The sequence below is a fragment of the Rhinoraja longicauda genome, chromosome 11 (genome assembly GCF_053455715.1).
Source record: "Rhinoraja longicauda isolate Sanriku21f chromosome 11, sRhiLon1.1, whole genome shotgun sequence".
Taxonomy (NCBI): domain Eukaryota; kingdom Metazoa; phylum Chordata; class Chondrichthyes; order Rajiformes; family Arhynchobatidae; genus Rhinoraja; species Rhinoraja longicauda.
This window is the reverse complement of record NC_135963.1, coordinates 48858719-48876103: the sequence shown is the minus strand read 5'-3', so window position 1 is coordinate 48876103 and position 17385 is coordinate 48858719. Positions and strand designations below refer to the sequence as shown.

At 40.2% G+C, this 17385-nt stretch overlaps 1 protein-coding gene across 1 annotated transcript in view; it reads left to right on the top strand.

Annotated features, from left to right (window-relative positions):
• LOC144597981 (tyrosine-protein kinase ABL2-like) overlaps positions 1 to 10981 on the top strand; it is a 97940-nt gene extending 86959 nt beyond the window's left edge. The window contains exons 5-12 of the mRNA XM_078407847.1: positions 1040 to 1124; positions 2378 to 2555; positions 2685 to 2869; positions 4367 to 4519; positions 5136 to 5225; positions 5587 to 5748; positions 6579 to 6812; positions 7101 to 10981. Of these exons, the coding sequence (XP_078263973.1) occupies positions 1040 to 1124; positions 2378 to 2555; positions 2685 to 2869; positions 4367 to 4519; positions 5136 to 5225; positions 5587 to 5748; positions 6579 to 6812; positions 7101 to 8284 (2271 nt within the window). The 3' untranslated portion in view covers positions 8285 to 10981. The remainder of the gene's footprint in view (positions 1 to 1039; positions 1125 to 2377; positions 2556 to 2684; positions 2870 to 4366; positions 4520 to 5135; positions 5226 to 5586; positions 5749 to 6578; positions 6813 to 7100) is intronic.
• The last annotated feature ends 6404 nt before the right edge of the window (positions 10982 to 17385 follow it).

The window sequence follows — 17385 nt, the reverse complement described above, 5'->3', positions numbered from 1 at the left end:
ATTACGGCAACAAACGAGCTTATCAAGGTTGGTTTAGGTGATGTTCGTAAGAAACAAATATAAATCTTGGAGGGGGCATGAATCTGAGCTCAAATTGAGCATCGAAGTTCAAACAGTTTCTTGGAACAGCGATGGAAATGGTGGTTAGGGAATTGAATTATGACCCAGGGTAGGATGATGGCATTGATTGATTAAATAGAGGAAACTTCTCTTCTTCCATGAAATCCTCATACTTGTTCTTTGTGGTAAGAATGGAGGTGAAAGGAGAATAGCTTAACACGATCACTGTCAGTAGAAAAGAGAAGCAGCGAGTCATCTTCTAGGATGATCTTGGAAGACAAAGCACTTTTAGCTGTTGAAAGCATAGGCCAGTAGTGCTTGATAAAGTCCAGCCAAATCTGACAAGTGCAAAACCAGTTCAAGTTCATATATATTCAGCTAGTGATCTTACAAGCTTTAATAAATAACACGCATGTGGATGCAGCCCAGTTCATCGCACAAACTAGCCGTAACATAATCAAAGACCACTCTCTTTTCCTGACCATTCATAACCTGACCAATCTCTTTTCTTCCCTCACCCATTGGGCAGAAGATACAAAGGCTTGAAAACACATATCATCAGATTCAAGCAAGATTATCAGGCTCCAATTGTATTCCCAATCGACCTCATTGCAACCCTTGAACATTTTATTATCTGCACCTTCTCTGCAGTTTTTCTTTTCTCTTTTTGCATTACCTGTTACACTGATATGGTGTGATTGCACTCGTGTATGGTATGATCTGCGTGGATAGCAAGCAAAACAATGTGTTTCATTGTATGAGAATAATGAACTAACATGAATATCAATGTATCTGCCTCACATTCTAGTTACTGCATGGTATATGGTAGACCAAGAGAACAACAAGAATGTAAATCGGTGCAACAAAATGATGTACAGCAGAAAAGATTGTGATAATATTTGTGGTATATTATTAATGTGTGTGTATTTCCAATTATGTTCAGTGTCTTATGCTAACAATACTTTCTTTTTTGTGGAAGGAGGACACGATGGAGGTGGAGGAATTTCTGAAAGAAGCTGCTGTAATGAAAGAAATTAAACACCCAAACTTAGTACAATTGTTGGGTAAGGGTTTTTTAAGTCTTTTCTCTTCCAGTGGGAAGCAGCCCTGTATTAATAACAGTGCATTTTGCCACTTTTTTTGAGCACTTATTAAGTTCTACCTGCTTTCCTTTTGCCAAATGAATAAAAAACATGAACTTGCAAATGATGAATAATTTCTCCAGTGATTATAATCAAGGGATTTCTTAACATGTATATTCTGCTCATGGTGCATCGTGGAAACATTTCAGGCTGTGGTTTAATTTCTGTAATTAGCAATGTGACTTAATTGAGTTGTTGATGTGGGGCAGAATATGAATGCTATAACTATTTTCTCCACAAGAATATTGATACCACTGAGTCAGAAGATTATGGATTTAAGTTCCATTCCTAAAACTAGAGACATAGATTTAGGAAAATGGATAAAATGTTTAGAGATGATCTGAGGATGAATTGTTCGTCCGGACACTGATTGTAATCTGGAATGCATGGCCTAAGTGTTGGAGTCAGGCTTTCTCACAATGTTTAACAAGTATCTTGTTCAACAAGTGCTAGATGGTCAGCACAGACATGGAGAGCTGAGCTGTTTCTGTGTTATATGAATCTGCAATTTTCTGATCTGAATGTTGAGCCTTGCTGGCATTTTGGCATGGAACTGATGGCATATTACCCTGTCAGAAATGCCTCCCTCTCAAACCTGCAATGTACAACTGGGATCTTGTATGGAGGTAAAAGATCCCATGATTCTACTTAAAACTGCCGGGAAAGGTTCCCGTTGATATTTTCTTTTGTTTTTTAAATCTCTCTGCATATTCATGCAAAATCTGTTCAATATCCTACTACTGTTTGTGCCCACTGTTGAAGTGCAAATCGGCTGTGGGATTCCCTATAATAATGTCTACAAATCAACTAGTTCTTTCGTTTCTGTGAGATACTTTGGGACAATCTAGATTATAAAAGGCATTACATAAATAGTTTGTCTTAATGAGTTTTGGCACTTAAATACAGGTGCTCCCCGGCTTACGATGCTTCGACTTGCGATATGTTGACTTTGCGATGGTGCAAACGGCAACGACCTGTGGCGAGCCGCAGCTCGCTTCCGGCCACGTGATCGCGTGTATTAAATGTATTTTGGCTGACAATATTTTCGGTTTCCGATAGGTTTCTCGGAACGGAACCCCATCGTAAGCTGAGGAGCATCTGTATGTGTACTGTAATATCAAAATATTTGGAGATTTTTGTATCAGTGGAAATTATGTGCCTTTCTGTATCTTTAGGTGTTTGTACTTTGGAACCCCCATTTTACATTGTTACTGAGTACATGCCTCATGGGAATTTACTGGACTATCTACGCGAGTGTAACCGGGAGGAGGTGAATGCTGTGGTGCTCTTGTACATGGCCACACAGATCTCCTCTGCCATGGAGTACCTGGAGAAAAAGAACTTCATTCACAGGTCAGGCGTTCTAAAGAATACAAAGCACACTTTCAGAATCATGGTCAGATAATTAACCGTGTTAGAGATGAAATCTATTAGTCACCTATATGGATATTTTGACAAATTGATTTTGTCTCTTCATTTCAGAGACCTTGCTGCTCGCAATTGCCTGGTTGGTGAAAATCATGTGGTAAAAGTTGCAGACTTTGGTCTGAGCAGATTAATGACTGGTGATACATACACTGCTCATGCTGGAGCTAAATTCCCAATTAAATGGACTGCACCGGAAAGCCTTGCCTACAACACCTTCTCAATAAAATCGGATGTATGGGGTATGTATTGCATTGTGTTTTATAAGCATTACATTGGAAGACAGAATTGCTTCATTGAGCAGATGAATTGGGCTGATCTTAACTTTATTCCTCACCTTTAAAACCGATTAAAATCCAAACCAATTATTATTTTGAATCATTGGAGATAAAAAGCAGTTTATTCTTAATATTCCATTTCAACAACCTCTGCCATATTCTATCCCTATTGGCAAAACTTATTATCACGGTTTATTTTTTTGATTACAAGATGTGATCCTGGTAGAAATAATTAAGAATAATATCCAATAAATGTGCTTTTTGCAAAGGTTCTCCCAGCAGTGGTTACATTTTAGGTATTTATGACAACAATATGAAAATAAAGACAACATTTGAGGTTTTAAAGTATTAATTGTATTCCATTAGTTATTTGGTTAAATTATTAGTTTAGCTTAATCTGTAGAATATGATGTGTAATGTCACAAGTGGTTAGTTGGGATTTAATATCCTGATCTGACTAAGTAAACATTGGTCCAGAATTTAGTTGGGAGTGCTGGAAATACAAGCAATTCTCAACTTTCGGGCTACCAAGGATTGGGTTCTAGATGTAAAGTGATTTATGTTTTGTTTTCCATTGAGTTAGCTTAAATTTTAATTTTTTTAAATTTGATTCTTTCATGAATTTGTAATACATTTTTTTTAATGCTTTTTTTGACTGTCAAGCACATGCAGAATTATTTAAAGACCTTGGCAGGCTTGATCGTTGGCTAAGCCTGAAATGGTCTTAGAGCAAACTGCTTTTATTTTGGCCCGCCCAACTGACAGCATGATGCTGCAAGAGGGCTTGCCACAGTGCAAGGTCTTTCCAGTTTTGGATCAAGTTGATCTTAAACACCAAGTCAACACCAGTAAATCTGAAAAAGTTTAGTTTGTACTTAACAACACATGGGATAGCAGCAAGTCAAGTCAAGTCACTTCTATTTGTATAGCACATTTAAAAACAATCCACGTTGACCAAAGTGCTGTACATCAGTTTAGGTACTAAGAAACGAACATACAATGGCACACAAACATAACAGCACATACATAAACAGTTCACAGTGCCCCCTCAGAGGGCCTCAAACGCTAGGGAGTAGAAATAGGTTTTGAGCCTGGACTTAAAGGAGTCGATGGAGGGGGCAGTTCTGATGGGGAGAGGGATGCTGTTCCACAGTCGAGGAGCTGCAACCGCAAAAGCGCGGTCACCCCTGAGCTTAAGCCTAGACCGCGGGATAGTGAGTAGCCCCAAATCGGCCGACCTGAGGGACCTGGAGATAGAGTGGTGGGTTAGAAGATTTTTGATATAGAGGGGGGGGGGGGGCAAGCAAGTACAGGCAATGTGATGCTGACAATATGCTTATCGAATTGATTTTGGAAGACACCAAATACCTCATGATACTGCATTAACAATGGATGCAGGTAATTGTTACATGTGTTGACTTAGAATAATTATTGAATTGTCCACCTTTCCATTTTTCACAGCATTTGGAGTGCTACTGTGGGAAATTGCTACGTATGGGATGTCTCCATACCCAGGAATTGATCTGTCGCAGGTCTATGACTTACTTGAGAAGGGATACAGAATGGAGCAACCCGAAGGCTGTCCCCCCAAAGTCTATGAATTGATGAGATCGTGTAAGTAACATGTTTTGACTATAGTTAAGGTAGATGTTTCGATTGTTTCTGTAAGCTATTGATAATGCAAATGTATTTTGAATAAGCAGGAATCACATTTTATTCCCGTACCACCATGACCCTTAGTGTATTCACATGAAATGTTACAAACCAATGATCCTTAATATTTGATGAAATCAAGTTACCAAGTTGTTATGAAAATGTAAATTCTATCGCAATATTGTGAGATAAGTATTCTGGTCATACCTCTGATATTCAGAGTTTAAATGAATGGTTATTGTGACATATTGAACACTGTCATCATAACCTTTCTCATAAGACACGTGCGGTTCCATTTAGATTAGACTTCTTAAAATTCTGTGGAGTAATTTCCTCAAAGGCAATCAATAGAAGATAAAAATGTGCTTATATGAATTTGGCAAACTCACCACCCTAACTTGGAACCATTTGTCATGAATTTAATTTAGAAATAGGCAGTGACATCTTGTATTTGACCTTCAAATTTGGTGGTTCGTGGTGTCATAAGAGTGCCACTGCTACTCGAAAAGCAAGAACTAATTTCTAATGTGTGCTGAAGGTGCATATTAAGTTAAATGTGACTGCTTTAATTTGTTAGGTTGGCAGTGGAATCCCATGGAAAGGCCATTGTTTGCCGAGATCCATCAAGCATTTGAGACCATGTTCCACGACTCCAGCATTTCAGAAGGTAAGATATTGCATCTTGCTAATGTTTTCAGCAGAACACTAATACAAATATCCTCATTAGCCTTCCTGGAACAAATAAACTTAATGTCAACTAATATCAAACTTTAAGCAGGACAGGAGTTACCGGTGTAAATAGCAGGCCATCATCCCCTTGCACTCAGTGGCTCCATGTAGATAGTTGTTGATGCACTTGTATAATCAGCAGCAAAAATTACTTTCAAGTAAATCTGAGATTTATAGCAAAATAAGAACAGATAGTTGAGATATCTGCACAGGTCGAATATGAAGAGTTATATAGGCTTATCAGCCATAAAGACTAATACCAGAAATTCAAATGTTCGTGCTTCTTTTCCTCTTGGCAGAAGTTGCAGAAGAACTTGGAAAAACTGCCTCTTCAACTGGAATCGCGCAGCACTTTCAGTTACCCCTGCTCCCAACGAAAACTCGAACACTCAAGAAAAATGCAGAAAATAAGGAAAACATGGACATGGATCATCCGACTATAGCTCATACTGTTATGCCAGGTACTTGGTGCATTTTAAATACCCCTCTTTGCATGCGCTCCTAAATGCAGTACTTTAATAATAAGCAATCTGAAGAAGGGTCTTGACCTGAAATGTCACCCAAACCTTCTATCCAGAGTTGCTACTTTCCCGCTGAGTTACTCCAACATTTTGTGTCTATCTTCCCTGATAGATCCTTTTGTGGAGAAGTTAGGTGAACATGTCGCAAACTTGGTAGCCTCTATTTTTGATTGCATATTCCGCATGCTTTTATTTAAACAATGAGCTTCTTTAGTTCAAATGACAATCCCCTCATTCCTCTCCAAAATTATATATTTTTTACACGTCTAGCTCCTGGCTCAAAATTATCAAGTGCAATTAGACACAAGATAACTTGTAATGTGGATCAAATCAGTGCTTGGTAGTCTATTTAATGATTGATTTTTTGATGCAGTAGCAAATCAATAAATCTGGATGGGCTTAACTTTCTTTTTAACGCAAGAGTTTTTTGGACAGAATGTAAGTCAGACATAACCAGCAGATTCTGTGTTCACAACCAGAGAAACCTTGTGCTAAATCACTTTCTCTGCTACGGTTTTATTAGCGTTGGAAACAAGTTGAAGATGTCATGTTGAAGAAAATTGTACAATTTTGTCAAGTGAGTGGTTGTGCTGGGAAAATTTAGAAACTAGAAACTGAACATAACATTTGCAACATGCAGAAAAAGAAAAAAATAAAGAGAGGAAAATGAGAACATGGTGGAGGCTGGAGACAGGAAAACATTAAGAGTACAGTTTAAATACCCTTTCAATGTTTGGATTACATCTACTATCTTTTGCTTTTCCCAATAGGGATGGGTACAAGTACAGCCCCATGTAGCATCTCGCCAGCATTGCCTCGTAAACAAAGAGACAAATCTCCTGGTGGTCTCCTGGATGATAGCAAAGAGAACCTGTTTACTCGAGATAGAAAAGCTGGCTTCTTTAGTTCCTTCATGAAGAAGAAGACTGTTCCTATGCCACCTAAGCGTAGCAGTTCCTTCCGCGAAATGGAGAACCATCCACACAAAAAATATGAGATAACGGGTAACTTTGCTTCTTTCTCATCTTTTCAGCACTCTGATGGGCTTGCTTTTGTTCATTCACACGCAGAAGGGAACCTCACACAGGCTAGGTGTTGTGGACGAGGTTCTGTGCAAAGAAATGGTGGTGTAACTAGTGGAGGGTGGGCAGGATTTGCTGGATTTTTCACGCCTCGCTTAATAAAAAGGACTCTTGGCTTAAAACCAGGGAAGCCTACGAGTAATGATGATTCAAGCTTGGACACCACAAAACCTTTTCCCCGGTCAAATTCTACTTCTTCCATGTCTTCAGGACTTCAAGAACTGGATCGTCTAGCCTTGACTCTACCTAGAAATTGTCACCGCAACAGAATTCAAGTCGAGCATCCAGTGCCCTACATTGCCAAAGAGGAAGGACCGGGGCGATTGACAGATCCACTGCATAGAAAAGCAGACGATGGACTTGCTTCTTTGAGAGACAAGTCAAAAACAAAACTTTTGGCAAGGTGTGCCGCAACACCATCCCTCAGGGCCCAGACTGGGAATGGAGATGGTGATCTTTCTCAAAACCTCAATGCAGGCTCGGTTGGGCGTGGAGAAACTAATAGTAATCATTCTGGCCCATTAGGAATGAAAGAGGATATGGAGAAGATAGGTTGGTCCTCACCAGTGAAGGCTTCTGCCACACTTCCAGCAACCCACAACCATAAAGTACCTGTTTTGATCTCACCAACGTTGAAGCATGCTCCTGCTGAAGTTCAGTTGATTGGAACAGATTCATTAGGAAACAAATTCAAACTTCTGTCAGAGCATCAGGTTACATCTGAAAGAGAGAGGCCAAAGCTTGTGAAACCAAAATGTGCACCACCCCCACCCCCACCTTCCCTAAAACTATTGCAACCTCCTCCTAGCACTAATTTCAACAGCACAGAAACACCGGAGGACCTGGAGAGTATTTCAGCAGCACAACAAGAGGTTGAGATAAATGGTGAAGGTGGCAAACGACCAACAATAGCAGTGTTTGTAAAGATTTCTAGGCCATCTGTACCACCTCCTCAAGTGCCTCCAGGTTCATCCATTCCCACCGCAACAACTTCTAAACTTGCAAACGGTACCTCTGTAACCTCGGGTGCTAGAATCTCCTTGAGGAAAACCAAGCTTCCACCTGAGAAAGTGCCAACAGAAAAAATCAGTAAAGAGGCATTATTGGAGTGTGCGGAGCTTCTCTCCAACGTTATTGACAGTGGTTCAGAGTCCACTTCCAACAGCCATTTGGTTGAAGCAGGACATCGGTTGCTCGATCATTGCTCTGGTTACGTGGACTGCATTACTCAGATGAGAAACAAGTTTGCTTTCCGTGAAGCTGTAAGCAAATTAGAACATGGCTTGCATGAACTCCAGGTGTCCTCCACAGCTTCGACCGGTCCTCCTGCAAACTCTGTGCTCTGTAACTTACTGACATGTGTTCGAGAGCTAAGTGAAATTGTGCAGAGGTAGCTGAGAAGGCGTTGCTGTTTGTGAGAGGTTTACTGACTTGTTTATTATCTGAAGTACCTCAGCAAATGTTCAGCTCTTTAATGTTTACAAATTCATCTCTCTCTGTCAGTTGAGTCCTGGTTGGAGCTGTCTATGCATAATCAGACTTTTGGAGGGGATGGCAAACACCATCTCCAACAAGTGCTGGGTGGAAAACTACTCCTGGTATTACATTTGTGGAAAAAGTCCCAAAACAACTTTTGTTTGGGCCAGGTAAGTTATTTTTGTCCTCCTGGGCAGTCCTCAGGGATTCTTCCACTTTAAAGAGGAAGGCACCCTTAAAGTCTAAGATATGTGATCACACTTGCATTGAATCACAACATCTAATCATGAGATTTAATTTGAGAATTTCTATTAATACACCACAGTAAAAAAATGTACTTAAGCCAGTTTGTTTGACAGACATGGATAAACCATTGTTCTTCTGCAACTTGACTTTACTGGTTATTCCCTTCACAATAAGAATCAAACTTCACTCATCCACCTATCATTCATCTGTTGCATGCTGAAGGTGCACCAAACTTTAGAAACATAAATTCCCTATACAGTAAAATATATTTTGCTGCAATTCACATATCCACTAAATGAGCAAACATGCAGCCATTATTGATCTTTGTTGAAAATCTATTGAAAGGACTTTAAATTAAAAACATGACTTCCCCCTCATATCTGGTAACTGTGTTACTGAGAACAGTTTTTTTCTGGAAGACACTGCTCAGAACATCATCTATACTAAAAACAAAACTCAATTTATCTAAATTTAATTTGGGTTACTAATTTCTTTTGGGTGCTACTTCCAAAGTCCCTCAGAACTGTCTTGGAGCTTAAGACTTGCCTCTATTGTTGCCTGTCAAAACAAATTTTGTGTTTATATTTTTGGTGAATGGAGAAAAATGTTATTTGGCAGAGTCTGCTACAACTTGAGAATGACAATGTGAATTGTATTACTTTTGAATTGTTAAGTGAATCTACTGTGCTTGCTGTGGACATGGATAAATAGGAGTTATACTACAATTAATGTATATAACAAAAAACTTTTACCCATAGCTCCACTCCTTCTACCTTGGTGCTGGAATATCCTGAAGGTCCCATAGGAAATATTGGTTCTGTTTTCTCTCTGTTCGCGGCAATGGATTGCACAAGAAAACACATATATTGGAAACACTTCTAACCCATGTATCTTGTTGAGATGCTCTAATTGTTCTCAAATAAATTTATTCAGTGACATGAAGTTCACGTGTATAGCAGTTGTAATAGTAACTGCTGAAAGAAAAAATAATTTTAATCCATAAATTAAAAATGGTAGGTCTGGGAAAATAACTGGATTCTCGTTCAATTTTTGAGAAGAATTTCATGCAGATATTTTGGAAGTATTTATTTACTTTTTAATATAAGCACAATGAAAGGCCAATAAATCGATACTAGGTATCATGTGTCTTTCTTGCCCGTGTTGAGTTACTGCTTCTGAAGATATAATTGTCCCGTTGAGGCTTTTCAATTATTCTCATGTCACTGGGGAGTCAGTCCTTCCTCATGCATTTCACCCATATGCCATGTGATTTGGTCCAAAACAAGACTATTTCTGCTAAGGCTTTTATTTTTTAAAGGAGAAAATTTGAAGAAAATGTTGATCTTAAGCAATGTCTGGTCTGAGGAATAGTTGCTGCAAAATGTGCATTTTGAAGCCGACCATAAGCATTAGCACTCGTTTCACTTTCCCTCACAGCAGCTATCATTTCTCATGGGACTATGATTTTTTTTTTCTCTGAAAACAGAATAACTGGTGTGTTCAGTGAAATGCAAAATCCTAATTTTTCTCTTTTGAATGTTGTGACCATCTGATGGTATTGGCAGTATTATTGTGGGCTGCCATTTCAGGCTATTTGCTGCTGATTATTTGCAGAAATATTCTGTTGGTACGTTTATACCAAAGGCCACTTGGTGTAGTAATTTGTTTTCTGTACAATTTAGGCTGGGTCAAACTCATTTCTGATTTCATAGGAAGGTCTAAAATTAAAATTTATATTTATAGTAATGATTATTTGATGTACATTAACAACCAACCCAGTAGTATGGGAGGCCATTTCAATCACATGATTTTGAATGGTATGGTGAAGTCACACGGTCTTGCAACAAGACATTTGGACGTTTTGGTCTTCAGATGTCCATTTATAAACTTTCTGCAAAGTTTATAATTAACTGACTTGTCACAAGATTAATCTACTAACCTGGAGGAGAGGTCTCCACTGATGCTCTTTTTCTTACATGCCCATTTAATTTCATTCTAAATTCCCATAGAAAGTCATGCAAAAATATTTAGCATTTGCATTGTTCCATTACTCAATGAGCATTCACATTCTTCAAATCAAGTGAATACCAGAGTAAATCAGGTTCTGGCATTAGCCACAAGAACATTAATCTTTCTTTGCCTAGATTGCAGAAGTGGCATTTGAATGATAATTCAAGCTGGTTGCTTTTCTTCTTAAGGGAATAAAGTGTCACGACCCTTGGCTGAGGCTTGAATAAATACTGGACTTCAAGGCACAGCAGTGAGCCTGGATTCCAGGAAGAGTATTCCTTGCATGAGAATAATGCACTCAGTATACACATGAGGCAGCAAATCAGCTATTTTCCACAACATTGATACTCCAGATTGAGGTTAGTAAGAAGATGGTACTTTCAGACCTGAACAGCAAAGGCTTGGGAAACAGTTATTATTTCAGGTCGATGATCTGACAGTTTTCAACCCAAAATGAGAACTATTTCTTCCTGCCGCTGCTGCCTGATCTGCTGAGTATTTCAAGCATTTTCTGCTTTGATTTCAGGTTTCCATCAAATACATTTTTTTTTTGCATTCAAACCTAAATGTTGCTGAACTTTTGGGGTTTTTTCATGTCCCTAACTGAAATCACATTATGTTTAAAGTTATTTCCAGTGTAGGCACCTCCTTAGAAAAATCAACATCGGGCAGGGAGAAATCCTTCGGCATTTTGAATGATTTTTCCAGAGCAGTTTCTGGAATGCTTTGTTTGGTTAGCAACAGTTTGTGCAATTTAGAATCCAAAATCTCATTCCTACAGTGACCTAAACAAAAATTGACCTCATTGCATTACAACATTCGATCGCAGAGATACCATGGCATTGCCGATTAGAAATTCACATTATTAAAAATAAAATTACAACCTGATTCTGCAATGCACATAGCCAGTGCTGTTATAATTTAAAAAACATTCTGATAGTAGATTAATTTCACACCACATTTCTAAATTGCTGTGAAATGCAAGTATTTTATGGTGAAGAAATGAGAATTGACTTTAGCAATGTTGGTTTTTACTGTTCACAAGCAAATTTTATTCCTTGTATAATACAAATGAAAAGCAGTCATTTTAAATGTATGTGTGCAAAATTTGTGGCTTTTTAATTGCAGAACAAAGGCACAAAGGTATAATTTACCCGGTCAACTATAGTTGAAAATGTGCTGAAAAACATAATCTTCTATTCTCATATGGGATTAAAACTACGAGTTTAGGTGTGGATGGGTTGGAAAACTGCCGAGATTTGAAAGTGAAGAGCAGCATTGCAGAAGTGACTGTGACTATGAATGTTGGGAGTTACTACTGAAAATTTTCTGTTTATTGTTAAGCGGTGTCACTGAATGACTTTAGCATTGCAGTTACTGTATCTTTGTACACCCTGTCCATGATTTACTTTGATGCAAATGTAATCTTCCGTGTTCAAGGAATGGGTTAATCTTTAAATCTGAACTGCGGACGTCACTGTGAGTGAACCCAAGAGCTTGTTTTTCGTGGATTGACAAAATACCTCTTTGTGTGTATGTTTTGTGGGGAAGAATGATGAAATGGGAGGGTTGGGGTGGAAAAATGTTTTGTCACATACAAATATGTACGATTTTGCTTGGAAGCAGAAATGAATTTATCCCAGCCTTGTAAACACTAAAATGTGTAAATATGTGAATTAACAGGGGTTTAAGGGATGACAGAGTTACCCCTTTATGAACACACTAAATGACATAAGCAGTATTTCGGGTTTTTTTGTACTATAAATATGTTTGAGTTTGTAATTAAATTATCACAGAATTATGGTTCAACTGAGTCCTGGCTTGCTGCAAGTACTTGATGTGTCCACATGGACAAAATCTATCAGTAACACATTCTGTTACACATTTAAAAGAAGGAAAAAAAACATATAATTTTTTTAATTTCAGTTCATTCTTTTCCAAATAGTGGAGAATTTTGATGGGTACCTGTTTCACTTCATTGTTTCATTGATGATAAGATTTTAAAAATGCACCGAAAAAGTCAGATATTTTAAATGTATGTGGAGTTTCAAGTGCTAACAATTAATTTATTTTCATTATGGCTGCAATGATCCGATCCCCTCCCACATGTGAAAGCACTTTATTCTAATATATTATCTCTGCAGTGCAGCTGTCTGAATTGTATTTTTCCCTGGAGAAAACAAATTATTGTTATTTTAATTTTATGCTTTTTAAAAATCTGATTCACTTTTAAAATACATTGTTTAAATCTACAAAATCTGCTGAAACTGCATCTTGTTTAAGAATGTCAGTGAAATTGGTTACAAGAATCATGTCACTACTGTTGAATCCGACAATGAAATATCGTAACTTTCCCCTTTCTCAGAGTACAAGTTATTTGGATACACATATTGAATATCCACTGGCTTTGTCTTGAAACATCTCATAATGTTTCATGCACACAGAATACCGAGTGCTGCATTTAATATCAAAATGTATCTCCGAGGAGACTTTGCAAATATTCAAAGTTTTCAAAATATCAGTTGAAACATTTAAGCATATTAAAGGAAGAGGAGCTTCTGCAACACTGCTGTAGGATTGACTATAATTTGCATTACAGTTACATTAATGTACAGACACTTGACCAGGCAACCGGCTACAATAGTATAAACTTTAAATCACTGGAGTTTTCTTCAACACTAGACGACCCATGGTCCCGTTGTTACTTCAGGTTCTTTAGCAACTTGTCAGTTTCTTTGTTGAACTAAATTAAGGCACATGTTGCAATCAAAAGCGCTGGAACAATTGGTTGGGCAGAAAGCAGCCAAAACAGTACACCAATTTGAATGAAACACGACCCGTGGACCTGTTGGGTTCCCGTTGTGACAGCCCCGGTGCCGGGGGTGGGAGAGGAAAGGGGAGAGGGAGGCACTGGTCCTGTCGGCGACCATCTTCTTTGACCTTTTCTCTGCCGCCACACTGCACCAAGGTAGAAAATTCAACGCGGGGCACGCCATGATGGGTGCTGGTCCTCCCGGTGCTGCTGCACAGGCGCGCCACCGGGCTCGGCAACCCTCCCCCAACTGCGCACGTGCGGATACAGGGCCCGGCAACACGCCAACAACTGCGAAGGCGCGGCCGCCGGGCCCATTCACAGTGTAAAGTTTATTAAAGTTCATAAAGTGAATTGCTTTTAAAATATAACTAAACTTGATACTGCACACCGCAGGCGAATGGTGAATAAGGTGCCACTAAAATTGTTGCGCTATCGTGTACCATTTTGGCTGTATTTCGGAAACATACATATATATATATATTCCCCCCACTCCTCCCTCCTCCCCACCCTGCCCTCCTCCCCAGTCCCACCCTCCCCCCCACACTTACTCTCCCCTATCCCCACCACCCCATTTCCCCTACTCTCTCCTCCCCCCACCCTCACCCCCCTCCTACCCCCATCCTCCCCTTCACCCACTTGCCCCCCACTCCCCTCCGTGGAGCCGTTGGCAGCGAAAGCCACTTACCGAGCCTGCAGGGAGGAGGAGGGAGCGCCGGACTACTGGAGACGGGCAGCGCGGTGGCGGCTGTGGCCTAGCCGAGCTGGGATTACTCGCGGTGGTTGTGGGGGAGAGGGGAGAGAGAAGCGAGGGGAGCCCCTGATTGCGGGCGGGCGGCTCCGCTAATGACGTCCATCTTGTTCGTGCGTGCCCTATGGTGACGTCAGACGCACAGCACTGAAAAAAAGTGTTTAGAAATGAGTTTTAAACTTTCAAATGTCTGTAACTTAAAAAATATACGACCAATTTAAATAAAGCTTGTTATAAACAGTCGCCAGGACAGTGGTGATTAAGGTGGCGCTAAAAGTGTGGCGCTATGGTTTACTGTTTTGGCTGCAGGTCCACATTTTCAGACACATATCTACGTACAAATATATATATATACGACAAGAGGATCGGGAAGGCGGCTACAACTCTCGCTCGCCTCACAACTGAGTGTGGACCAATCCAAAGCTGACAGTGAAGACAAAGATAGCAGTCTACAACGCCTGTGTCAACAGCACACTGCTGCACGGCAGTGAGACAGGGACTACATATGCCAGACTGGAGAGAAGACTCAACACCTTCCACCTTAGAAGCATCTGCCGTATCCTAGGTATATCCTGGCAAGACAGAGTGCCCAACGCCGAGATTCTGTCTCGCGCTGGCCTTCCCAGTATGTACACTCTACTCAGGCAGCGCAGGCTGCAGTGGCTGGGCCATGTCCACCACATGGAGGATGGCCGTATTCCAAAAGACATCCTCTATGGAGAGCTAACATCTGGGAGGAGAACCATCGGCCACCCCCAGCTACATTACAAGGATGTCTGCAAGAGAGATTTTAAGGCGCCCGACCGATGTGGAGTCCTGGGAGAGCCTTGCAGCTGACCGTACGAGGTGGAGAGATACCCTGAACCAACATCTCAAAACGGGGGAAGAGAAACTGATGAACACAGTGGCAGACAAGCGGGCACGCAGAAAGGAGCGCAGCAACTTCAATAGACTAGAGACCACACACAAATGTGACCTTTGCGACAGAGACTGTCACTCCCGCATTGGTCTCTTCAGCCACAAGCGACACTGCTCTAGCCGAGGTGTGGAGCAAGCAGCCAACTAGGATGCATCACCCATGGTCAGCCATGACCGAGGGGGCCTCAGAAGATATACAAGATCTGAGTTTGTTTGTTTGATCGATTGATCGATCGATCGATCGACCGACAGACCGACAGACAGAGACAGACAGAGACAGACAGACAGAGACAGACAGAGACAGACACACAGACAGATAGATAGATAGATAGATAGATATTAAATTCTGAATAATAGATTTGGGATAAAGTTGGATCACATTTGTGATGGCATAGCTGAATTGAAGCAAGTAAAGTTACCAGGCATCCGAATTCTGATCTCAACTACGTCTGATGCTATTTACTGTTCATTGCTGTTAAACTTTTAGTAGGTTGCTGTGTTGATTATGTGTCTCATTGTCATAAATCCATAATGAGCACCTGTCTGTAATACAAAAGAATGCTGATCCAAATTCATCCTACCAACCAAACATCCTACCAAAAAACTGATCCTATAAATAATTCCCGTCCTCGTATGCATAGCAATGCTTCCTCCCCTTCTGTATGCTTCTGAGATTTGGGCTATCTATTGTAAGCATCTTAAGACATAGAAAACATCATTGCCATTTCTGCAGAAGTCTCCAAATCCACCAGGGTAAGTAAATTAATAACAGCCGCATCAGCTAGATCAGCATTGAAGTGCTCATTACACTCAATCAGCTCTGCTTGGCAGGTCATGTTCACAAACCCTACACATGACTCGTGAAATGTGCTATTCCGAGCTTCGTGACAGAACGTAATAATTGGGGGGGGGGGGGGGGGTTCGGAGAAAAAATTCAAGGATGTGACAAACCCCTGGGATACGTGGAGAAACAACATTCCCAGTAACTCTTAGAAATCCTTTGCTGTAACCAGTCAAAGTGGAGGAAGAATATTGTAATGATACTGGGAAGATCAAAGTAGTGTATTGAGAGTGTTTGGATGCCCAGTGTAAACTGCTGGACAAGTGCACCACCAAAAATAAATTAGCACTCAAGAATGTATGACTGGTGTACTTATCTGAATCTGTTCATTTTGATGAAGAACCGAGCTCATTTGCAACTGAAAATCATTGCCATGTACCAAATCATTGATGATGTTTCAGGCATTTACTAATTTCCTGAAACCAAATGTGAGATCCCCACCTAATTTTATTCAACCAATAGCTAAATCTCTATTCGAGAGACTGGGAGATGGGTTGAAGGGGATTGATGGGAGGAAGTCTTTCTGGAAACATTTTGTGGCAAGAGATGGGAATGTCTTTACCAAAAAATTGACAACTCATTTTACATTGGTTTGTAATTTTTTAAAAAACAAGTTTATTTACACTGGTCACCAATCCATTGATGTTATTGCCAGAAGATACAATACCAAAATATTTAGTGGCCAAATACATTTGTAGGATGTGCCCAACATTTTTACATTTGTACATCGTACATTTGTAAAGAATTTCATTGTATCTCAGAACATGTGATTATAAAGGAACCATTAAACCCATCATTTACGAGACATAATTTGCTGAGAATCTAGACACCGGTAAAGTAGGAAGTAGGATTTGTAGGATTTATCCCAAATATTTTGTATATTTTTATGTTCTGTGTAATTAAATATTTTACCGGTGTCTAGATTCTCAGCAAACGATGTCTCGTAAATGATGGGTTTAATGGTTCCTTTATTATCACATGTTCTGAGATACAATGAAATTCTTTATTTTATGTATGCCGTTCAAGTAAAATATTACTCTACATAATCACAATCTCAGATTTAGTACAAAGTGTGTAGAAATAGCCCGACGGGAGCCATATCTAGATATAGCCCGCTATATACAAGTGTTGCCAGCTTTGGCGCCATTTTCAACGTCCAGGCTGCAGCTGGCCATCAAGGCCCGTTGCAGTTGTTGCCTCCATCCAAATCGTCCAGCGAATCATCCAATGTATTGTCATCCCTCTCCTCGCCCCATTCAGCCTTTTTGCCCAGGGGGCGCCTTCCACAGCCAACTTTGAGAGCTTGGAAGGTAAGACCCTGGTTTCTCTTACCGGCTCTGTGAGCCAGCAACAGCCATCACCCACACCCTCCTCTCCTGCCTTCAGGGGTGAGCAAGGGCTGGGCTCGGCCGCTTCCCTCTTCAGGCTTCCCTATTTAAGG